General features: G+C 36.4%; 1 protein-coding gene across 8 annotated transcripts in view; it reads left to right on the forward strand.

The window, feature by feature from the left end:
• The window catches only part of NBEA (neurobeachin), a 608,086-nt gene that overhangs the window by 378,332 nt on the left and 203,844 nt on the right, over window positions 1-25,910 (forward strand). For 6 of the 8 annotated variants that reach the window (XM_082365247.1, XM_082365248.1, XM_082365251.1 and 3 more), the window contains 2 exons: window positions 5,620-5,763; window positions 8,651-8,683. In XM_082365247.1, the coding sequence (XP_082221373.1) occupies window positions 5,620-5,763; window positions 8,651-8,683 (177 nt within the window). The remainder of the gene's footprint in view (window positions 1-5,619; window positions 5,764-8,650; window positions 8,684-25,910) is intronic. The other 2 variants (XM_082365250.1, XM_082365253.1) reach the window with 1 other exon arrangement.

A 25,910-nucleotide genomic window follows, 5' to 3' on the forward strand; every position in this document is an offset into this window, starting at 1 on the left:
TCTATTTTATCAACATTTTAACAAACATTTTGAGAGCTTATTATATAAATAATATTCACACATTTCACAGTATTTCAGTATCCATTGTCTCATTGCAACATTGCAATAATCCTGTGAGAGTTCAGTTAAAAAATACTTGGTTCTCTTTCAACGGGCTAGGAAACTGAGGTTAGGAGATTGGTCTGGATATATTTTTTAAATATGTTTTTAATGGATGTTTGCAGGAAAAATAAAGTAAGAATTGCAAATCACACAGTCCACCTTACTCATTTATGAGGCAACTGTAAAGGACATAAAGAGAGAAGTAACTTTTCTTAAGTACTGTACATATAAAATGATTAATATGCAAATTATGTTTGTATTTTCATGTGCTCACTCAACAAATATTTATTGATTGCCACTTTTTTTGACACTTGATACACTGAAAATTAAAATCTAATATGAGAATACCTAAATAAAAGACTTCAGAAAAGTATCAAAAAATAATATATTTTGACTTATAAGATACAAAATTTATACAGTGAAGAGAATAATCAACTAAACTGAATTCTGAACGACAGAGCAGGTAATAGAATTCCATGTAAAAGAAATTACACATCAGACTTAAAGGTTTGAAACAGTGTGGCATGTTTGGGAACAAAAGCATTCAGCTCTTGGGGAATATAAAGTGTGAAGAGGTCAAATCGGTAAATTCGTGAGATTAAATAAGCAGGGGCCAGCTCATGAGTCATACACCATGTACTTAAATTGTACAGATCAAATAATATGGAAAATGTGTTCTTACAGAGTAGATATACATAATATAGGTAGATAAGTAGATAGGTAGGTAGATACACATGTATGTTCATGTATCATTTTAATAAATGAAAATTAAAGCCATATTTCCATACTCAATGGAAAATAAATGATAACTATAATATAAAACTGGTAAGAAGCCAATGCTACACTAAAATTGGCTTGTTATGGGTTTATATCTTTTCTCTTTGTGCATTAACCACACAGACATGATTTATTGTTTCCCTATTATTATAAATTACTTTTTTCCTTATTGGTATAGATGTTTTAGAGTTGACTATAGAATAATTCCTTAAACAGAAATAAACTACTTTATAGTATTTTTCTTTACATTAACTGTTTATGTGTATCAATAGAAAAATACATGATGGGCAAATGAAATTTCTTTGCCTTAATTGCCCAGACTTTCCAGTTAGACATATTCTCTGAATATTATCAAGATAAGTTAATGTCTCCAATTTATCACTTCTATATTTTAACTTATCCTTGTTTAAAATAACAATATAATTTTTAAATGATAATTAATAATAATAATAATTATTATAGTAGTAATAATGCTAGAGTATAATAACAGTACTAAAAACAGAAACGTAGTTTTCTTGTTACTTCACTTTTAAAATATACTTTGTTTCACGTGGATCCTTATTATTAAGAGAAATATTACAAAAGAGGAGCTTCATTTAGGTTCATGTAATGCAGTATTCTATATTAGATGACATTTTCACATACAGAGCTTTAAGCATATTTACTTACTAAGAAATCTAATGTGTATAGGATGTTTTACTGTATTTGTTATTTGTAACATGATGTGGAAAATAACTTAAGTGTAATTTTTGGATTTGGCTTCATTAATCTATAATTTGGTGGAATTTTTTATTCTGAAACCTTTCAAATTTTATGGCATTTTAATGTTTTCTTAGAAAATAAAGGTATATGTCTAGCCTATCCAGTTTAACACATAATTCACATTTTCAAAGCTAAGGCATTCTGGTGGTTTGTGGTACTCGCTTGTTAATTTCCTGATGAATGGCTAAAGAGGCCAAGAAGTGCACTCAGTCCAACATGTCTTCTGAAGATAGATGATCTCAGATAAATTCTCTTCCCAATCAGATTTTGATTTGCTGGGTGTTAAACCAATTCTTTCTAAGGACAGTGTTTATAAGCCTTGTAATGAGACAGCCCTTTGAGACCTTACCTCTTTTTGCCTGTAATTTTGATAAATGAAAGTCTAATTCATAAAGGATATTGTGATTGAAAAGCACCTTTGGATCTCATACACTTTCATTTAGATAAATGTTTGGTGCGGTATCATAAAAATCAGGAAGTTTACTGAGCTGCAAACTGATAACACTTCAACAGGGATGATAAGTTTGCTGTGTTGGTAGGGATTAGTTTACTACATATCTTTTGAAGACATAATTGTTTTACTGCTTTAAAACTAGAGGGGGTAAAATTGAATATACATTTCTCAAATATAATATACATTTGAGAGCTCACATTCCTTTGACTAAATTTTCTTTATTGGAAGATTTTAATTTTATTTTATATTTTTAATAACACAAGAGTAATGTAAAGCCTTTTTTAAAAAAGACAAAGCAGAATGCACACAGTTGTGATACAAGGAAAAACTTGCTTTATTAAGCTGACTCATGCATAAAGGGCTTTATTGACTATTTCATGTAAAGAACCAAGTTCCCTTTCATGTGAATTCATAGATTCTTCAATAAGCGCCTTCAAACTGAAGGCAATTCACCAAGAATCTCTGAGATATCCTGGAATCTTCAGGTTAAGAGATATCCAGAGGTAACTTTTATGTCTCAGGTTATTCATTTATTCAGTATTTATGAGGACTTGCTGTGTCCCAGGCAGCGTGCTAATAACTGGGATTACAAAGACAGAAGGATGTTTCTAGCCATCAAGGAAGGAGCTTCCAGGCTGTGTGTAGATAACAAGCACACAAACGATTATAATACATATAACTACTCTAGTAGCAGGATTTATGAAGCATAAGGGATGGGACTTCCCTGGCGGTCCAGTGGTTAAGACTCCGCACTTCCAATGCAGGGGGCACAGGTTCGATCCCTGGTTGGGGACTAAGATCCCACATGCCGCGCTGCACGGCCAGAAAAAACAGCACGTGGGAGAGTGCACACAAACCTGCCTTAAGAAATCAGAGTGGGGAACTCTGGGTGGGTAGACTTGAACTTCAGTTCAGCAAGTGTTCATGGCACACCTGCTGGGTACCAGGCACTGAGGCTGCAGAATGAGGCTATAGCCCAGTGGAGAAGACATACACATAACAGATAGCACCCACTCAGTGTGGTTGAGTTCTGTGTAGACTGTGAAAGTATGGATTGGTTAGGAAAGGCACCTGAAGGAGGTGAGTTTTGAAGGTTAAGTAAGAATTAGCCGAACAAAGGAGGAAGGAAGGGACATACCATATTGAGGGAATACTTTTAGCACAGGTAAAGAGATCTGAGAAACATGACATATTTTGGAAGCTGTAAATGGTCCAGTATTGCTCATGGGGGAGTAAGAAAAACTAAGACAAAACTGGTAATGAGAGGGTAAAAGGCCTTAATCAGTCAAGCTAAGGGGTTTAGATTTGTATCCTAGAGTAGAAGCCTTGCACTGAGTGTTGTTGATTGGGAGGAGTTAACACACAATATTAAGCAGGAAAATATTCTCAACTTATTAGTGTTTAATAATAATACTCTGACAAAAGTATAGAGGGTGGTGTGAATAAGGGAGCTAATAAGGCCTTCTAAACTAGAATGATGATGGCTTGAGATGGGTCGAGTCCATCACCTTACAGGATGAATCCTGTGTCTGTGGCTTAATTAAGTGGGTAGATCAAAATAGGAGGAGGTGAAGAAGCAAAAGATAATCCGTTCAGTTAGGGAAACGTGGAACTAGGACTATCCAGCTGAAGATGTCTAGTAGAAATATGGCTATAAAGACCTCAGGAGAGATTTCTTGGTTATTAATCACTGGATTTGCCTCTTTGTTCTCAGATGATGCAAGCTCCGAGTTTCTCAAATTAAGTTACTACCCAAGAAGCAAACAACGTATAAAGATAGCTGTCCCCAGAAGATTACTGTTGTGCTGGCTTTATATCACCAAGAATCCAAATGAAATTAAGATAAGGTTCTGGAGCATTCAGTAATCAATCCTCAAGCTTTTATTCCAGAAATAAGAATCATCTGTGGGCCAGTGAAAGAAGACTACACATATAAGCCATTTAATTCCCCTCACCTTCCATGTAGCATTGATCTGTATGTCTCTGAAGTATTTATTGAAAGATATATTTAACAATGTGTTACTTTATATTGTTAAGCTATATTTAAACCGTGCTCTCTAGATGCTATTGTCCAGTAAGAGCTAGGATGACAGACGGTACCTCTCAGCCAGTGACAGTCTACAGTGCTGTCATGACATGCTGTGTTCCTCAACATGTGTTTTTTACTCCTCTCTGGGCTACCTTTGCGTCAATTTGTTAATGTTTTAGCAAACAGAATTGGCTCTGAGTCACTAACAAAAAGAAATGTGAAAGCTGCAAAGAAAGAAGCTAACAGTCTGGTTTACAATGCAAGTTTTACTACAGCTAGATGCACGTCCAAGAAAATGGTTGAGCAAATATCCACAGGCAGTAAGGGACTGTGGGAAGTCCTGTACTGGGCCTAGGAGAATTGACCGGAAGTATTCATTGTTCACTGGAGAGGATTTTGGCCAAAGGCATGACAAGATTTGCAGAGTAATTGCATGTGTACACAATACCATAACATCCCCTAAAACTATGATACAAAAATACGGTGTAGCAGTGATTTATTAGGCTCCCATATTCAGGAATATATCCACTATACCAAATGAAATGTGAAGGTGTTTTTCTAGTTAATGCTGCTCCTTGAAGCCTATATCCTAATACTAAAGCTAGAACACAGTAAATTACACCATTTTCTTCCAGGTTGAATTCCAACTTCAAGTGACATGAAATAAAGGTATTTCTTAGCTGTATACATATGATTTACTTGTAGCTCAGATAATTTCAGATTCAATGGCACCTGCCAAAGCAGATGTTTGAATGCAAATATTGAAATATTTGTTAAGCAGTCAAATCCATGAGAGATTTAAATGTGTTGTAATTTCTAACCTGCGCATTGATTAACAAGTTAATGCTAGGTCAACTCTTGCTATATTTCAATTTTTCTGAGTTATTTTTTGTGCGTTTGAATTTTGGCCTTTTGTACTATTTTTTATATCAAAATAAGGATATCACTTTAGAAAGCCATTATTTATTTCATCCATTGCTAAGGAAATAGCTGTTTTGAAGTACATTATATGTCTACATCATTCCTTACTCTGCCTTTCTGTAGTTTCCCAGTAACAACCATTTCTCCCTTCAGATGTGAATGCTTTCTTGTTTTCTTCATACTTATCTACTTTAAAAAATGATATGATCAGTTGATTATCTGATTCACACCAAAGTATAATTGTGTAAAAGTGTTTAATTTTATGGATAAAACCAAGTTTGTGGTGAAGTCAGATTTTTGGTAGAAAGTGCAGTGATCTTAGAGTCCCAAGTCCTAGGTTCCCCAACAAGGCATGTAGCTTTCTCAGCCTGTTTCCTCATCTGCAACAGTAGAGTAGGTGATTACACCCCTTGCCTTTCTCGTGGAGTTATTTAGAGCAAACAAGATAAAGAAGGTAAAAATCTTCTATAATTGAAAGTAGTATGTAAATGCAGCATATATTTATAAGAAAGTAATGGATTTATAAGAAAGTAAATCACAATGACCTAAATTATTATGTTTTGGTTGTGATTAGGCACTGAAGAAGATGTAGTAAAGTCTAAGAAAACATTCCGAAGTCAAGCAATAGTGAATCAGAATGCAGAGACAGAGCTTATGCTGGAAGGAGATGACGATGCAGTCAGTCTGCTCCAAGAGAAGGAAATCGACAATCTTGCAGGTAAATTTTTAAATATTTTTTTATTTGTTGTAAGTAATAAATGCACACAAAGTTATTGAATTTAAAATCTATCTCCTGATGAATAAGCTAGTGCCAGTGGTTGGAGCAATGCTCAGTCATGTGAACGTTAATAATTTATCTCATTTCTAGTATTGAAAAGAGGAAAATACATATCAAACTAACGATAAATGAATAGCATCTACTTTCTGTGTAGTGAAGAGCAACTTTTAATATAGGAGAAGTAATGGATAGCATAAACTGTTCCCATCTAACTGCCTGAATAATTGGGGGGCTGGCGGGGGGAACAGGATGGTAGACTTCACATATGACTAACATGTTAACAGCTGTGAAAAATAGCCACTTCGGGCAGGTGGCCATTGAAATAGCCATTTCCTTCCTGCTGTCACTCTTGGGCATGTCCCTCCCCATCCCTGTTTTTTTTCTCTCTCCCCACACTGCTAATCCCCACTACCAGGAGACATACTTTCACCTGCCCACCCTCAGTTTTCACTTTGTCCTGGTGCTCGTCTAAGGTCAATTCAGAGCAGCATCTACAATGGCCCAATGGGCTATATATACCTTAGTGTTGGCATCTAACCATTTTTGGTTTTTAAACCACTTTTGAGAATCTGATGAAAGCAGATTGTTTCATAAAGGTACACAGACAATCTTGTACACAGTATCAGAGGGTTCATTGACCCCTGGAAACCAGTCTGTGGAATCATATCCTAGATCTCAGGCTAAAAACTCCTGTTTTAGAGTCTCAAAAGTGGTTGAATCTTACCTCTATTCTATATTTTCACCCCATACAACATTGGAGTGGCAGATGACAATAGAGAAGTGAACTTACATTCATCATATGTTTACAAAATAGCACTCCTGTTTCCAGAACTGAGCTGAAAATTACCTGGCATGCTTTAGGAAAGTCTCCAACAATATTTCTGCCAGTTAGAAATCTCTCATTTTACCAAAGAGAGGATGTTATTGTTAATTGTAAACTGGAGAGGAACGTTATTCTTCCTCTTCTAGAAAATGTTTAATAAGGTTATTCTAACACCGGCTCCTGGATATGCCTATGTTATTAGCAATTCTGTATCATGAAAACGATTTTTCCTATTTAAAATGAATCTTAAGTCTATGTACAAACATTTGCCTTGAATTCCTGAGGAAATGTTCAAGTTTTAGTATTGTTGTTTTTGTGGGGTTTTCTAGTAGTTCAGAGATTTTTATCTGAGGCCATTTGGCAATTTGAGCAAATGAAGTCCATTATTTCTTTTTGCCACAGATTGTTTTCTCATTTTCTGGTCTTAGTCTTGATCCTAAAGAACTAGAGAAAATTCACAAACACGATTTCTGACCTTTTGAGATAATGTGTTGCCTTTCCTCATTCACATATCCTCACAGATATGTTCAATAATTATACAGTTTAGTTTAGCATCTCTGGTCTTTAGTTCCCACTATAGGTAATTAGTTGATACAAATTTGGCTAGTACCTTGAAGTTTATTATGATAAGATCTGCCCACTAATACCAGAAGCAAAATCTGGTAATGATTAATGACTCCTTTATATTTCTCTCTTTTAAGGTAGCTTGAGTAATTATTAATATTAATTTATGCTTATAAACAAATTTTTCAAAATAACATTAGGTTAAAATATGTAAAGAGCAATGAAAGTAGGCTTGAAATAAATTGTTTAAAAATCGTATCTTAACCAACTGTCTCTATCAATACTCCTACAACTTCTGTCTTTTAAACAGATTTTTCTTTGAGCAATTTGCTCTTTTCCCTATCCACCAAGTCCTAACTCATACTCTTTCTGTGGAATCCTCGTGTCTGAAAAATCTTATAAACTGTCCTAAAATATTGATCTTCTACTTAGTCTACAGTGTTCATGTTTAAATCAGCAGTGCACAAATGTGACCCTGAACTTTGAATGCAGTAGAAAAGAAGTAGGGGATGGATATTTTGTGAAGGGAGAAGTAACAGTCACAGAAATAGCCTGCATAATATATAGGTGTCTAACAGATTCATTCTGTAAATGCTGAAGCCTACTTACTAATCTGGACTGCCATGATAGTGACAATGTCACATAAAAATAATTTTGGAAGTTAATTATAAACCAGTGTTCTTAGGTTTTAAAAAAATCAGCTGTAAGTTTTAAACCACATAAATACATGACTTTTTTTGTTGCTCTAACAAATGCTTATCCAAATAATTGTTATCTCTGTCTCAGAAGTCAACATTTGCTAAATAATAATGTCTTTTTAGGATCAGTTTCTGTTTATAAAAAGAAAAAAAAAGAGGAAGAAGTATAGGCAGCATGTCTTGCTAGGAACCAGGCAGTGTTTGAAGGGTTTCATGTTCAATAACCTATTTAATAGTCACAACAATCCTGAGAGGTAGATACTATTATTATTACCTTAATTTTACAAGTAAGGATATAGAGGCCAAGACAAATTTAAGTAGCTTGCATAAGGTTAACAAGTATATAAAATAATGTATTTCCTTAAAAATATGTAGTATATGGCACAAACTAAAATACACCAAATAGTGTCTTTACATAAATATGTGTATGTACTTAAAGAGTCTTAAAATGATGTAAAACCAAGATCCTCAGTTGATAACTCAATTTTTACACTGGCTCCAGTATACTTAGAAATTTATGAATAAGCATAATAATTCATTTTAGTTTTATATATGTATTCCCCAAAATCATCTAGTAAGTTAAAAAAATCTGACAGGGTATTTTCAGCACAATTGTATTTAAACATTGACCCTTTCTCAGGTTTTCTCCATTTTCTTTGGAATTTTCTAGTTTTAATAAAGATACAATGTCCACAAAGTTCTACAGTTTTAAATGTCATACAATTTTCTGTTTCACTTTTAGTTCCCTTTCTTCCCAAGCTGTTCATCTCAAGAGGCAAGTTAACTATGTGTGACTATTAATTACTCAATTTATTATGTATTGTTGCAAATGACTAATATGATTATAATATAGAACTATGCCAATCAATTATTACATTAATAACACCTAACTTAATGTATTTTAATTGCTTTTTTAGTTTGTAGTGATTGACCAAAGTGAATTAGCACCTAAGATTTCATATGTAATTAAAAATTTCAACTTACTAATTATATTGTTTACTTAAAACATTGAAATTAATTTGTGTAATTCAACTGATTTTAATCTAAAATCTCAATTATTTATTTTAATTTGAAATTTAGCTTGGCAGGTTATTTCTTCAAGTAATTATTGAGTAACTAAAATTTAAAATTAACTCAAATTTGTGTGAATTGACAAGTGAATGATTTAATTTAATTGATAGAAAGGCTTGTCTTGCACTAATAGAATGTATTTCATTTCTTTTAGAGTAGTAGTTCTGTCATATATGCGGGTAACAATAGAAATATTTTACATAATAGAATTAGAATTCATACGGATTCCTTTATTGTTACTTCCAAATGTTAGTAATTTTGCTAATTTAGAGAATTCTGAGTTAATGTTAATAATGATGGTCCTTCATGCTTTATCAGTTCTGTAAGTTGTTAAAAATGTTTTGTTTATGTATATGTAAGCTGTTATTACCAACAATCCACCCATGTGTTTAATGTCAAATAACTTAAACGATTTTCTACAACCCCACACCATCAATGTCCAAACTTCTCTTTTTACCTGAAATATCCTTCACACATCTCTAATCTACACCCTCCCTTATCTCCTCCTATCAAAATCTCTACCCTTTTTTATACCTATTTAAATAAAATACTTTGTGAAATATTCACTAGCCAATCTTATCACCCCATAACATTTTTTGGCAACAACTTTATTGAGATACAATTCACATACCATACAATTGACCCATTTAAAGTGCACAATGATTTTAATGATTTTTGTATATTCACAGTTATGCAACCATTGCCACAATTTTAGCACATTTCATCACCTCAAAAAGAAATCTCATATTCTTTGGCTATTCCCCCCAACTTTCCCATCCTTCCTCCACAGCCCTAGAGGACCACTAATCTACTTTCTGTCTCCATAGATTTGCCTATTCTGGACATTTCATATCAGTGGAATCATATAATATGCAGTCTTTTGTGACTGGCTTCTTTTAGTTAGCATGATGTTTTCAAGGTTCATCCATGTTGTAACATGTATATCTTTTTTATGGTGAATAATATTCCATTGTGTGAATGTACCACATTTTGTTTATCCATTCTTTGTCATTTATCCATTCAAATGTTGATGGACATTTGGTTCGTTTCCACTTTTTGGCTGTTGTAACTAACAATGCTGCTATGAACTTTTATTTACAACATTTTATGTGAACATTAAGTTTTTATTTCTCTTGAGTATATGCCTAGGCATGGAATTGCTGGGTCAAATAATTACTCTATTTTTAACTTTTTGGGGAACTGCTAGGCTGTTTTCCAAAGTGGCTTCATTATTTTAATTCCCATCAGCAGTGTGGGAGGGTCCAGTTTCTCCACATTCTTCCCAATGATGGTTATTATCTATCTTTTTTATTATAACTGCCTCCCAAATTTTGATTATATTAATCTTAAGACACTTATTACATAAAGCCTTGTTTTGTAGATGCTGTTCTATATGTTTTCTCCCTCCTTTTAGAGGGTAAATTCCTTAAGGCTATCAACCATATCCCATGTACCTTTGAACCATGAAGAAATCTAACAACATTACTTGCCCTTAAAATGTTCCCCTTGAAAAAAGTTCATTATAGGTAAACTGGAGAGCTGAGATAATTATCTAGTTAATTTATACCAAAACCAAGAGACAAAATAAAACTTTTGAGCTCTTGAAATTAAGTATTTGGGAGCTTGAATTATCAGATCATATGTTCATACTAATTAAATCATTCAAATAATGACTCAGCTCATTACTTGTCTTTTCCAGGGTATGAACATCTAAAGTTAAGCTAATCTTGGTTCTATCCCAATTTCTACTAATTATGTTATTTTAACTAAATGTCTCTTAAGGTCCCCATTTTTAACATCAAGATACCACTGTGACTCTTAATCAAAAAAATAATAACTCTCTCTATCACATGGAAAAAATGTCCTATAACCAATGGACTACAATGTTATTTTGAATATTTTAAAAAGAATAATTAGTATAGGGAACTAGCAACATGGGGAAGAAGTGTTAGAGTGTAACGGTTGGAATTTTTGTGGGGGGTGTTTTCAAAATGGTAGATTTACAATCCTTTACACACACACACACACACGCACACATGCACACACACACACACACGTGCGTACATACTCTAACCAAAGTCAAGAATCTGAAACTTAGAAGAAATGCATTATGTGAATTTAAGAATGAGAAAAATATAGAAATAAGGGAGGTCTACTAAGAGAAATAGAATGTAGTCAATGGGAGGTTCTCCTAAATGACAATCACTTTCCCCACGTGACTCACCTTTGAAGCTCATCACAGTTCCCATGCACTTTCACTGATGTTTAGAGGGCAGTAGCTGTTCAGACTGTTTTTCTTATTGTTAACCAGTCAAATTCTTTGCATTTCATACAATCTCTGTTCTACCAATTCAAACTAAAAGCAGGTATCAAATGATAGGGATGGAGGAGGAAACTTGCTTAGAATTTTTTTAAATTATGAAAGTTTCAGGCATACAACATTATAGTTCAACATCTGTATAAATACAAAGTGATCACCTTCACAATTCTAATTACCATCTATCACTGTACATTTGGCCCCCTGTGCTCATTTACTTAGAATTTTTTTGAGGTTGACCATTCCTACCTCCCTAAATCTCTATTTGACTGCATTTCACGTACTCATTTACTTACTCAGTAACAGTTTTTGAATACTTAGTGACTATGTAGAACTCTGGGGTTCAGAGACTGATAGGAAAAAAAAGTCAGCAGGAGAATCAGCTCTGCTACCCCTACTCAGCAACTCAAATAACCAGGAATTATGGTATAGAATATGCCTACCCTAATAAGTGAAAATAGACAATTAAGATGATCAGATAGATAATTTAGGCCTTGAAATGTTCTAACTTGAAATGTTCATCTACCAGAGGCAAAGTTGTTTATTTAAGGAGTGAATGTTACCTAAAAACTGAGCTAATAAGAAAGGAAGATAAAAGCAAAATATTAGGGCATAGAAGAAAGAACTCAAGAGTCTAGAAAATTATAATAATAAAATGAAAGGAACAACAGAATTCTAAAAACTAAGAGTTTTTCAGGGAAATGTGTTATTTAAAGAAGAAAAAGGAATATAAGCCAAAAGCACAGAAAAAATTTACTATAATTGTTTAATGGAATAAGAATGTAAATACTATAGATGAGAACAAGGTCAGTTGTTTCATAGATGCAGATAAACTCTGACTCAGATCATGTCTGCTTGAGTCAGGCCTAACTATTCCCCACAGTCCAATTCTAATATGATTAATGAAGATTCTTTTCCTGACAAAACTAGAATTTTTAAAAAATTCCTTAACATTTATACTTAAGATGTTTTCATTACAAAGTCTAACTAGACTGGAATCAACCTGATATTTGTATTTAGGGGAAAATATCTTTTAAACATTCTGGATTCTCTGAAATGCATTTTGCTCAGGATTTTCCCCTTAATTTTTAAACCCAAATCTGTTTTAAGGGAAATTTAATCCATATGTCCCTGACTCACTCACACTTAACTCATCAAAATGTTGTTTAGTAAAAGCTATTTGATGTTGAAAAAGCCTTATGAGTCTTTATAAGTCTTTTTTCTCTCTCTTTGAATTAGGAAGTTGCTTTGCAGTCATAAATAGTATACCCAAAGGGCTCATGTTCAGCTTCAAACAGAGAATTCGCAAAGCTCTTAGAGACAGCATTAACACATGTCCATTTCTTACAAAAGCTAAAATACTTAAACTTCTAAGTTAATTTTTTAATTCAGCTGAAAAGTTGTGAAAATCAATAAAAGCTTCACCTTGAATATCTAGCCTTCTTAGCCTTTCTTCATTATTTTTACAATGTCTGCAAGGCCATTTTAGAGTCTGCAAATATTTTACTGTATCCATCTTTCTGTATCTCCAAAAATGTATGTCCTCTCCAACCATGGATTCTGTAGTCTATAAAAACACTTTTAAGGTACTTTTAACTGTAACAACATCCCACTAACCACACTTTGTAAATTTAAAATATAATAAAAGGACATAATTCAACTATGTTTGTTAGACATCAACCATGATTCAGCTCACATATAAGTTCTTACATCTTTTTTTATTTTAAGAATAAGCCATTCTTTGTTATGCTGCAAATCTTTCACAAACCGCAGTGATGAGGTCTATTCTTTCTAATACAGTGTTCTAGTTGAAACCGGTTTTTATTTTTTACTGTTTTCTCTGTATGGAGAGTTTCCCACAAAGTAATCCCTCTACAGATTTATAGTTATACTTACTACCAACCTGGAAAGTAGTGGCAATGAACAATTCAACTCACTTATCAATAGACCATCTCTCTCCTATATGTAGGCAGCTAATATTTCAAATGTCGTGTTTTTTAAAGAGGATATGATGAGGATATTATTCACCTGTTGAAAACATATGGGTCACCATGTTTGTCACACTTGGAGGAAAAAAAGTGTGAGATAACAAAACTGTTTTCCTAATGCCGAACTGTGGGCGTTAGCAACTTGGAGAAGAGGAAGAGGTGAGGTTTCATCACTGCCTCACTTCTGAGTGCTCTGCCCTCCCTCTGAAAGACTTTGGCACTAATTCACAAATAGGTAAAAAACTGATTTTGCCACTACGTTTAGAGCAGTGCCATACCGAAGGACAAATTAGTCTGCATACTGAAAATATTTTATTTATTTCATTATTTTGTTTTGATGACTTAGCGCTATGGAGCCAGAGCAACAGCCTGCAAAGGTACCTCAACATAAACAGTCAGCACTAAGGACAAGCTTTACATGGAAATCCATTTATAAGTAGTTATTCCAGTAGAATCTGCTCCATCAGATCTATCATCAGTCCGATAAATATAAATCTAGAACTTTTTATCAGCAAATAAGAAGAGAAAGCCAGCCTCAGTTTGCTGGCTAAATATTGTTAAATATCTTCTTTCCAGATAAAATGTTTAGGCAGTTTTATTGATCAGAAGATGACAGATAGTAATGTTTTATGTGTTTTTTCCTCAAAGTTCTGTTTAATTTTTCCTTCATTTTAAGTCACTAACAGATGAAACAGCTAAATACAGTTGTAGTGCTATTTCAGTTCAATTTGTATCTAAAACAGGAATGTTAAGAACCAAATATCACAGAAGACTTTCTTTAAAAATAAATCTTGCATCTAAGATTGGGTTGTGTGGATAAGTCTTCATTTACCAGCAAGTTTTCGGGGTGGGGGGGTGGAATGAGCTAGTTAAAGTAGTAAAGAGTAAGTGTGGATGGGCAAATGATGCTGGCAGATAGCTTTACAACTCTATGAATTAGGTATTATACTTCATTCTAGGATGTGGAGACCTAGGGTCAAACGTTGGGGTATTTATTTATGATCACATAACAAATATCAATACATGAGCCAAGAAGTGAGCCCACTTTTCTTTCTCCAAAAGCCCTTGTTCATTCTACTACATCAGTGTTTTGTTTTGTTTTTTTTTTAAAATCCTGAATTATAACCCATTGGTGTGTTTGTTAGCAAATCAATTACTTGGACTATTACCAGCATTATTTGTAAATGAAATAAAATGAAAAGAAAAGATTCAAATAGAAAATGTCAAAATTCATCACACACAATAAAGAAAAGAGCTGGAAGGACCTGTTGGGTCCTTATTCTCTGTTGCCAGATCCCAACTTGACTCAGGTTGGATGTGGTTATCCAAACAAAACAAATATAAAATATTGAATATCTACTGTGTGCCAGACATTAATCTGGATGCTTGAAGCAAAAAGACACATATGATTAAAGTTACTGCTTTCAAGGAGTTTACAGTGTAGAGGAAGGACAGATAATGAAAAGAAAAAAAAAAAAATCCTACATCTACAAAGGAAGCCATGATAACACAAAACAGGGCCCTTGACCGCCATGTGGATTCTGGATGGGTGTTCCTTTTAGTTAATCATAAGTAAAAGATTTAGAAAGATTTGGAGTTGTTACAGATGACATGTAAACATAGTATGCTAAACTACCACCTTCTCTGTGAAACTACAGTAGGTCTAAATTATTCGGGTAGAAGTATGAGGCAGAAATCTCTGAAGGTTACTGGGGTGGGGGGCATTTTGTACCATGAGGTACCTGTATTTTATCCTAAAGGCTACAGTGAGACAATGAATGAATTTTAAGCATGAAAAGATCTAATTTATGTTTTTTAAAAAATTACTCAGGCCACTGTACAGATTATGGTTTTAGGATGTCCAGACTTGAGGCAGGAGGCTGTTGTCCAGATCAGAGGTGATGAGAGCCTAAACTAAATTGGGGTGGAAGAAAGAGGAGAGGAGGGCAACTTCTAACAACACTTAGGAGGTAAGATGTGAAGGACCATGATAATTGACCAGCTGTGAGGAGTAAGAACGAGGGGAATCTGTCCCGGGAGAAGAAATGATGTGGAAGCTGTTAAATGTGTTTGGGAATGTAAAGATGCAGGCTTTTAGGGGAGAGAAGAATGAAGATGACTGGTCAGATTGGTCTGTTGGGTATCCAAATTTTTCAAATGTATAGAATGGTTTGAAATTTGAGAACCAAGTTCGGCATGGAGCTCATAATTTAAACCTCTGAGATCACCCAAGGAAAGTGAGAATATAAAAACAGAAGAGTAGTAGCCCAAAGTCAGATCCCCTGTGGAACAACAAGGTTTAATTGGCCAACAAAGGACAGCTAGCTCCTCAGGGATACCAAGAAGGAAGTCAGGCAGAAAAAGAACAGGAGAGAAGACAGGCTTACCTTGGAGATATTGCAGGTTCGGTTCCAGACCACCACAAAGCAAGCATTGCAATGAATCGAGGCACATGAATTTTTTGTTTTCCCAGTGCATAGAAAAGTTATGTTTAATGTTTATATCATATTGTAGTCTATTAAGCGTGCAATAGCATTGTGTCTAAAACAATGTACATACCTTAATGTAAAAATACTTTATTGTTAAAAAAAATGCTAACTGTCATCTGAGCCTCCAGCAGGTCATAATCTTTTTGCTGGTGGAGGGTCTTGCCCGGATGTTGATGGCTGCTGACCGATCAGGGGGTGGGTGCTGAAGGTGGGGTGGCTGCGACAGTTTCTTGAAATAAGACCACAGTGAAGTTTGCCACAGGGATTGATGCTTCCTTTCACGAATGATTTCTCTGTAGCGTGCAGTGCTGTTTGATGATGTTTGCCCACAATAGAGCAGCTTTCAAAATTAGGCTAGGTCCTCTCAAACCCCACCACTGCTTTTTCAACTAAGTTTATGTACTATTCTTAATCCTTTGTTGTCATTTCAGCAGTCTTCACAGCGTCTTCACCAGAAGTAGATTCCATCTCAAGAAACCAGTTTCTTTGCTCATCTATGTGAAGCAACTCCTCAACTCTTCAAGTTTTATCATGAGATTGCAGCAATTCAGTCACCTCTTCCGGCTCCACTTCTAATTCTAGTTCTCTTGCTATTTCTACCACATCTGCAGTTACTTCCTCCAGTGAAGTCTTGAACCCCTCAAAGTCATCCATAAGGGTTGAAATCAACTTCTTCCAAACACCTGTTAATGTTGACATTTTTACCTCTTCCCATGAATCACGAATCTTCTTAATGGCATCTAGAATGGTGAATCCTTTCCAGAAGGTTTTCCATTTACTTTGCCCAAATTCATGAAAGGAATCACTATTTATGGCAGCTATAGCCTTTTGAAATGTATTTCTTAAATAATGAGACTTGAAAGTCAAAATGACTCCTTGATCCATGGGCTGCAGAATGGAAATTATGTTAGCAGGCATGAAAACAACATTAATCTCCTTGTACATCTCCATCAGAGCTCTTGGGTGACCAGGTGCATTGTCAATGAGCAGTAGTAATTTGAAAGGAACCTTTTTTTCTGAGCAGTAGGTCTTAACAGTGGGCTTAAAATATTCAGTAAACCATGTTGTCAACAGATGTGCTGTCATCCGGGCTTTGTTAGTGCATTTTGTAGAGCACAGGCAGAGTAGATTCAGCATAATTCTTAAGGGCCCTAGGATTTTCAGAATGGTAAATGAGCTTTGGCTTCAACCTAAAGTCACCAACTGCATTAGCCTCTAACAAAAGAGTCAGCCTGTCCTTTAAAGCTTTGAAGCCAAGCCTTGACTTCTTCTCTCTGGCTATGAAAGTCCTGGATGGCATCTTCTTCCAATAGAAGACCATTTCATCTACGTTGAAAATCTGTTGTTTAGTATAGCCTCCTTCATGAATTATCTTGGCTAGATCTTCTGGATAAGTTGCTGCAGGTTCTACATCAGCACTTGCTGCTTCACCTTTCACCTTTATATTATGGAGATGGCTTCTTTCCTTAAGTCTCATGGACCAACCTCTGCTAGCTTCAGACTTATCTTCTGCAGGTTCCTCACCTCTCTCAGTCTTCATAGAATTGAAGAGAGTCAGAGCCTTGCTCTGGATTAGGTTTTGGATTAAGGGAATGCTGTGGCTGGTTTGATCTTCTATCCAGACCACTAAAACTTTCTCCAGTCAGCAATAAGGCTGTTTCCCTTTCTTATCATTCATACGTTCATTGGAATAGCACTTTTAATTTCCTTCAAGAACTTTTCCTTTGCATTCACAACTTGGCTAACTCTTTGGCACAAGAGGCCTAGCTTTTGGCCTATCTCTGCTTTCGACCTGCCTTCCTCACTAAGCTTACTCCTTTCTAGCTTTTGATTTTAAGTGAGAGACCTGTGACTCTTCCTTTCACTTGAATACTTACAGGCCAATGTAGGGTTATTAATTGGCCTAATTTCAATATTGTTGTGTCTCAGGGAATAGGGAGAGAGAGAGACAAGAGAATGGAATGGTCAGTGGAGCAGTCAGAACAAACACAACATTTACCAATTAAGTTTAGCCTTATATGGGTAGGGTTCATGGTGCCCCAAAACAATTACAGTATTAATGTCAATGATCACTGATCACACATCACCATAGAAAATATAATAATAATGAAAAAGTTTGAAATATTATGAGAATTACCAGAATGTGACACAGAGACTTGGAGTGTGCAAGTGCTATTGGAAAAATGGTGCTGATAGAGCTTCTGGATGCAGGGTTGCCACAAACCTTCAATTTGTAAAAAACACAGTCTCTGCCAAGTGCAATAAAATGAGTTATGTCTATAGTATGCTTTAGAAGTCAAGGAACTCTGGCTCAGTCATTTTCAAACTGGTATTTCTTGGAACACAGTTATTTTGAAATATGCTAATGAGAAAAAGTATAGTTAAAGGTATTTGGAAAATTCTGGGCTTAAAAATAAAATGTTACACAGATTGTGTTTTTGTTTTGTTTTTTTAATTGATGGAAGGACTTTTCCAAACTTTTAGCATATTAATTAATATGTATGTCCCTAACACCTTGGCCTAAGTAGAGGATGAGGGTGAAGCCAAAAGGAGTGAATAGGAATGAGGAACTAAGAGGTGAAAACTGAAGTCCAGAAGCTTAACAAAGGAGAGGAGACCAAGATAAAAGAGTAGCTAAAGTGGAGGAGGGTAGGACCGAATGCCAGATGGAGAGAGTAACTGACTTGAACAGGAGGAAAGTTACATTTTCTGGAGAAAAAGAGATAATAAATGCAGAGGCAGAAAAATCTTTAGATAGAGGAAGACATTAAGATAAATAACCAAATTTCATTTTCTCCAAAATATGAATACTTCATTTATTATGCGGTCAGGATGGATGAATGTTCATATGTGAATTTTTCTAGGAAGGGGCCATATATTTAGTCATCTTCTCTAAGAGATGTGTGAGCCCGAAAAAGGACAGACACCACTGCTCCAAACTGTAATACCTGAGCTTTAATCTTTGGTTCCTTGACCTAAAAAAATCTGACATTTGAGGCTACATGTGTTTTTTCAGTCCCATCTCACACTGCTCCCCTTTACACCTCCTAATCGCTGGCCCATCTTATTTCCTACTGTCTGTATCCTGCATCTGTTTGTTCAGACTCTTCTCCTGCTTCACAACACTCTTCCCCGCATGTGCACCAGTCTGAATCCTGCCCATCCATCACAGCTCACTTCAGTTCACTGCCTCACCCTGACCCCCCACAAAGGCTGGAAATCATCACAGTTATGTGAATGCCTGTAGAATTTTTTTTTTCTGTCCTTCTCTCAGTGGGAGGCAGTATACATAACAGTAAATACCCTGGAGTCAGATCACCAGGTTTGAATCCTGTCTCTACCATATCCTAGTTGTGTGACCTTCCCTAAGTTACTTCAGCTCCCAGTCTCATTTTCTCTCTGTAAAATGGAGATCATAGCAGTACCTATCTCCTAGGTACATTATGAGGAACAAATGAGAGTCGTACACGTCAAGTGCTTTAACAATGCCTAGCTAAACCCTTTCTCCCTTATGCTATGCTTATTCCTGTATATTTCTTATCTTTACTATGTATTTTAAGCTCTTTGTGGGTAAAATCCATGTCTTATACATTATTGCATTCTCTCTCAGTGCACAAAACAGTGTATAATTTTTGTTGACTACATGAATGAATGAATGCTGAGTTAAATGTCTCTCTAAGCATTTAATTTACAAAGAGGAAACAACTTACACACTGGGAAAAATATGGCAGTTATAAAATTATGTCATTTAAAAAAATAATAGTATGCGTGTGATATAGCTGGACTGACCAATTACATTATAACTCTTACTGGTTTTCAGCATATTTTAAATTGATCTCTTCTATAAAATGCAATGTTTTTCATATTTTTAAAGAACGATTTGAAATCAATTCCAGAAAAATACAAAAGATGTAATCTATTATTTTAATTGACCTTTTTACTATGACATATAAATGCAACAATGGTGTATATCGTTTTCTATATTCTATATTCAATTCCATAAACACAGATGCTTACTGTGTGACAGAGCCTGTGTTAGATGCAGAAGATAAAGCCCCAGTCTTCAAGTAGCTTATGCCAAATGGGAGAAACAGCCTTCTAAACACACAATATTCGATATAAGTGCTTCAATAAAGATGTGCCCGGGAAACCATGGGAACGTAAAGACAAGGCACTAGTCCAACCAAGAGGTGGAAAGACCTAGTCCTCCTGGTCCAGTAGATTTAAGTCATCTCCCCTGCTTTATTCACTCATCCAGTCTAGTAGGAACTTACTCTTCTTGACCATTAAATGATATCCTAGTGCTATAAAAGAGTCAATACTCGTCCAGAGAGTGAAAAATGGATTCCATATGTTGAACTGAATGTGATACAACTAGAAACACAAATCTCAGCTGGCTCACCTAGTGCATCAAAAGGCAGAGCAAATTATCACAATGAACATAAAAACTATCACCGTTTTTGGTATATTTTTGTGCTGGAAAATAAGTCAGTAATATTTTACTTAGAGTATATATGCTTTGTAAGCTTTTTCTTCTATAAAGTTGTCGTTGTAGAAAATGCACTAGTTTCTGTGGGTTTCTTTTTAACATAAAGTGTTATCTGTCCTACAAGGGAATCAAAAAACATAAATGGTATGTTAAAGTTAGAGCCTATCAGATTCTCTCTCAGGACTTTTAAAAATTGTGTATTGTAAACACATTAAATGAGATTTTAGATAGATGTTCTACCATGGTGAACAGATACTTTGTTAAAATGCAGCCTTCAATTGCTCTTATATAGAGGGCTCCATTCTTTCTGTTTCTGTTTCAGACTCTGGTAAGCTGAGTTTTACCAGAGGTAGGTTTGCTCAAATCTGAAAAGATTCATGTGCATTCTCAAGCACCTGTCTCATTTTGCACAGTAATAATCTAAGGAAACCACTGCACTGTGGGGATGATTGATTATTGTTCATCTCAGCCTAAGGATAGGTTGTGTTCAGAAAGTCACCAGAGAGCACAAAGAGGCCACTTCTTGGGCACAGTGAGCTTGGTATAAAATTTGGATTTATAGAGTGTTTATACTCAGTAGTGTGGTGTGTGTATGCTAGAGAAGGAGATAATAATGTTGGAAGTTAAATTTATAACTCTTGGGTTATGTATTTTATCAGTTGTTCAAGTTATATTTTCCTGATTTAAGCAAAAATATTATGTAACTCTTTTCATCGCAAGAAAAGTTTTTGAAAATTTCAGAGCATCATTATTCTGATAATATATTTGGACCACTAACAATATTCTCTGTACATAAAGGAATGCGTCACTGGTAGAGATTTTGTTACTATGCTTTCTTTTTTTCTGAGGCATTTCAAATGCTTGAAACCCAGGGAAGTCAGTACTCTGGGTAAAAGGAATCTCAGATCTTCTGCAGCATTTTCCCCCTAACTTCCCTCTCCCTCAGGCACATACACAGACATCTCCATTTTCTTAATGCCTAAAGTTTTCCTAGGATTCCAAAACAAAGTTCCAACTTTCTCATATTCTCATATTCTTCAGTTGCTTTGAGATTCAAACATTTTATTCTTTTAATTCTGTGGGGGAAACATTTTCTTTAAATTGATAGTGCCCTACTTAAAAATAAGTCCAAAGCAGTGACAAATATTTTAGATATGTTCAGTCACTCATGCTGTTAGTTATTTTCCTACAAATTTTATCACATTATAGAGTTGTAAATTTTTACTTATCATATTTTCATCTTAAAAATTTTTTGGAATGATATCCTTTTTCAGTAATCATAAAGGATCTCAGATTAGTTTTATTTCTTCTAAATAATGCAGGATTTTAAGTTTAGTAATTTTACAAAGATTAGTCAACGCTTATTATCCCAAAATAATGGTCTTTTACATGTTCCAAAAGCAAATTGAACATGTGGTTTCAAAGTAAGTGAGTTTGGAGTAAATCCATACAGCTGATAAAATTGTATTAATATTAAACTAAGGTTAGAAAATATTCAAGTGACTCTAAAATACATCATAATTTCATGTACACTAAGTATAGTTTTTGCCAACTGAAAGTCATCAAATAATTGTAACGATGCCAGTTTTAATTAAACTTCAGCTCCTTGTCCCTATGTATATATTCTTTGTCGTGCTTTATATTGAAACTTGTAAAGAATTTTAGCATCGTTTGAGAATTTAATCGCCATAATTGACTTTTAATAGCCAGAATGCTGTTGACCCCCCCTTAAAAAATGATTAATTCCTGGATCTGAGGAAGAGAAAAGCAGCCCCTGACCTCAGGAAACAAATGGACCTGACCCTTACAAGGAGGCCTCGGTATCATTGGGAGCTGGCCTGGGGCTCACAGCTCCGCCGTGGTGCTCTCCTGTTGGACATAAACAACCTCACAGAATACCAGCATCAGACAAGGCCACGTGATGATGTGAGGCAAAAAACAACTTTGTAATTTTGTCTAAGCACAGACAAAAACAGGGTCACTCTGCACAACGCCTACACATCAACATCCCCCTTCCGTCATTATAGGAGTGACTGCTACTTCTTTGTCAATTACAGTTTTTAGCCTAGGTCTAGTCCTAGATAAGATTTATTAAGATCTCCAATCACAGAATTATTGCCACTCCCTGACAGAGCCCAATGTGGAGCAAAGCCCTGCTTCCTTGAACCCTTCCCCAAATCACTTAACAAAGACCCTGATCCTACAATACAATAAGTCCTTTCTGACACCCTCTTACTTAGTCATCTCATGGTTCCTTCCCATGTCTCCCTCACTGCAAGTGAGCAATCAACCCAACTGTCTACACTACAGTTATGTTGCTGGTGGTCTTTGGCAGGAAGGTATTGACACATCCATAGCCCCAAAATTGTGAACACTGAACTAGTAGTTAAATAAAAATGTAAAAGAACTGTGTAAACTGTAAAGTTCTGTTTAAAAGTTGATGTATTAAGACTTATAGGCTTAGAATTATGTTTTCAGTAGAATCCTCCAAACCCACAAGTGGTTTTTAACATTCTAACTTTAAATTATATTTGATGAATAGTTCCCTTCCTAAATATAAAACATATGTATTTTCTACCCTAGGTTTACCCTCTCAACTGATTAAAGATCCCATGGCTCTAAAGAGAAGTTTATTCTTCTAAAGAATCTTTCCATTATGCTTGGGTGATCTTTGTTCTAGTTCAGATTTTAAATTAGCATTTAAATTAATGGCAAGTAATATCCCTATCCTTTCAAAAATAGTAATGGATCAATATTTCTTAAACATTATAGTGCCAGTTCTAAAAGGTAAATAAAATTATTTTTCCTTTAGTTACCACTTCAGATGGTAGAATTTTAAACTATTGTATGCAGCAATACAAGGGGAGGAGGTTCCATTTATTTCACTATCTTTTAATATCTGTCACCTTACTTCTGTGTGTGCTTGAGGACATTGATGTAATTTACCCTTTAATTGCCATAGTATTGATTAGAATGAATATATCTATACTCAGTCCCCGACTCACTACACCAAACAGTCATGAGATTAAATTTGTACCTAGTTATCGTCTGGAACAGAATCTCCCAGATCACCATCTCTCTGACATCTAGACATGCTGCCCTTTCTAAACTATTTTTATTTGGAAAGGGATCCAAGGTTTTCAAATAACGAGATCTTCCATATGGAAGATCTGCTGGTTTGTGATTGTGCCTTATGTAAACATTTTAATATCGGATCCAGAGGCTCCCCCAAAGGGGATTAAAACATAATCCCTCTCTGTATTGCTGTAGTGGATTAACTCTATTCTTTCTGCGGCTGGTTTGCTCCCTGAAGGCTACAACAAAAAGACCCAGCACTCCTTAAACATGCTATGGAATTGGAAGTTGTAATTGGAGATTTCCAAAGGACAAGGGTAAAAATGACACACTATTAAGGCTGAATATTTCATGAGTGTCTTTCTTAAAGAAGGACCGGTTCGAAGCCCTTTTATAAACCCCCAGAAAATCTCAATTCAATAGAATGAGATTGGAGTAAAATCAAAAGGAAAACGCGGTCGCCTTTCAGAAACGCAAACAGGTAGCGAAAATGTGCTCCCCGTTAAAAGTTCATGGAATTGTGGACTTAAAATTCGTAATACTGTATATCTCGATAAATTAGTTGGTATGGTTTTGATAATGTGCATCATGATTTTTTAATTTTTTTCCAATTTAATTGGATATGTTAAATTATATTTTAAGAGAACGCAGCAGTTCGCCATTTTTAATGTTTTTGACCACTCATCGTCTCCAAATGCCAGAAATCTCTGTTAAACCAGAAATCACTAGCTTTCTGTGTTTAGAATGACGACTTTTCTGAGGTTTTATCAAGGCCCAACGATGTGTAAGAAGACACTTTGTTTCCGATGTGAATCAGGTCACCTTCTTTCTCACCTTACTCCAATCAAGAGTACACCTCCTGGATTTCTCCTGAAGGGAAATATGAAAAGTGGCATCCAGAGGAGCGTCCCGGTGGCTTAAGGGTTAAGGGAGCGGTTCGAACCGGCCCGAGCGTTGGGGGCTTCGGAGGGGGCGCGGAGGCAGGAGGCGCCGCCGAGCGCGCGCACAGACCCTCCAATAAACACAAAGGAGGGCCTGGGGAATAGAAACCCAAATCCACTTGTAATCGTACAAGAGATTCGGGCATAATTACTTGAGCAACCTAGATTAAGATTGATGAGCCTTTAAAGTGGCGCTTTAGATCGACCGCCTCGCCCTTTGGAAAGAAAAACCTTATGGAGCCGAGGTGGACCCCGACTCCGCTCGGCTCAGGCGGAAGCTACCCGCCCGAGACCCAGGCCGGGAGTCCACGCGCCCGGGGGCCGGGCCCCCTGGTGCGGGCTCGTCGGAGATAGAAAGCCGTGAAGTCAAAGCAGGGGCTTGGCGTTAGCCTGACCCGGGCGGGCGGTCACGGTCGGCGGTGCGGGCTGACACTGACACAGTTTGCTCCATAGCCACCCCTTTAAGCGCGACAGCAGCCGACCGATTCCTCTCTGGTCCTCCCGCGGCAGAAACGCCCGGCTTTGTGCAGGACGGTCGTGGATTCGGTGTGTGCTGCTCCCTGGAAGCGCGAACTCCGCTGCCGTCCCCGCGCGGCCGGGCCGGGCCTGCTCGCTGCGGCCGGGGCGGTGGCGGTGCGAGCCGGTCTCCCCGCGAGGAGCCACCGCCGGGGGGGTGGGGGTGGGGGGGCGGGGGCTGGGCCTGGGCAACCGCAGGGGGCCTGCCTTTTCATTGCTTTCCTCCTGCTGTTACTGTGACTCATTTGTCTGCATTTGGGGGGGAGGGATGGAAGGGAATATGATGCACCCTTACTACAGAAAAACAAATGCATTTTTTCTGATTTCTAAGTCTTTAAGTCGAGGGTAGAGAAGAATGCCCCCCCCTTCGGGGAACCTTAAAGGAGCAGTTAGGTAATCCCGCTTTGAATTAATATTCTAATACGTGAAATTTGTAATTTTCGACTTTAACTCGGAGGGAATTCGAAGTCAGCGCCTTAGTAGGCACACTTTCTAAAACATTTCTTTTACTGAAGCTTAGTCTCTCTCGTCCCACAAGTTGAGAAACAACACTTTTCAAATGCTTTTCTGAGAATCGTTTTGTTCAGGCGTCTTACAATTTCATTAGTTTTGACCTGTGCTCGGTGAGAAAAATCACTGCTACAGTTTTCTTTCTTTTCTGCATAAAAATGTATTTAATGCCCGTGTTTGCGCGTATATCGGTGTGCGGTGCGCCTTAGGATGTCGATATTAATCTGCCTGCAAGATGCAAACCCGTCAGCGCAGTGGAATTTATATATTAGACCCTATACCCCTTCACGTCCTCCCGCCCATCCTGGGGGGACGCTACTGCCCAGGGGACGGGGCTGGGCTTTGGGGACGGCGCTGACTGCCCAGCGCGTCTCTCGGAACGCCGTTGATGCTCAGTGGAGAATCGGGGCCTTAAGAGAGTCCGTTCTGCACTTTTAAGCTGGTTAAGGTCAGCGCCTCACTAACCATGTAGGATTTCTAAGCAGAGGTTGCAGACTCGCTTACTGAAAGTCACTTATTCGATATTCTGATCTCTTTGAGTTTTTATAGAATTATTTGTCTCTAGTCTCGTTATAAGGTAATGTGTAAAAGCTAAGCAGACTTACC

The sequence above is a fragment of the Balaenoptera borealis genome (genome assembly GCF_965194805.1).
Source record: "Balaenoptera borealis genome assembly, chromosome: 18".
Taxonomy (NCBI): domain Eukaryota; kingdom Metazoa; phylum Chordata; class Mammalia; order Artiodactyla; family Balaenopteridae; genus Balaenoptera; species Balaenoptera borealis.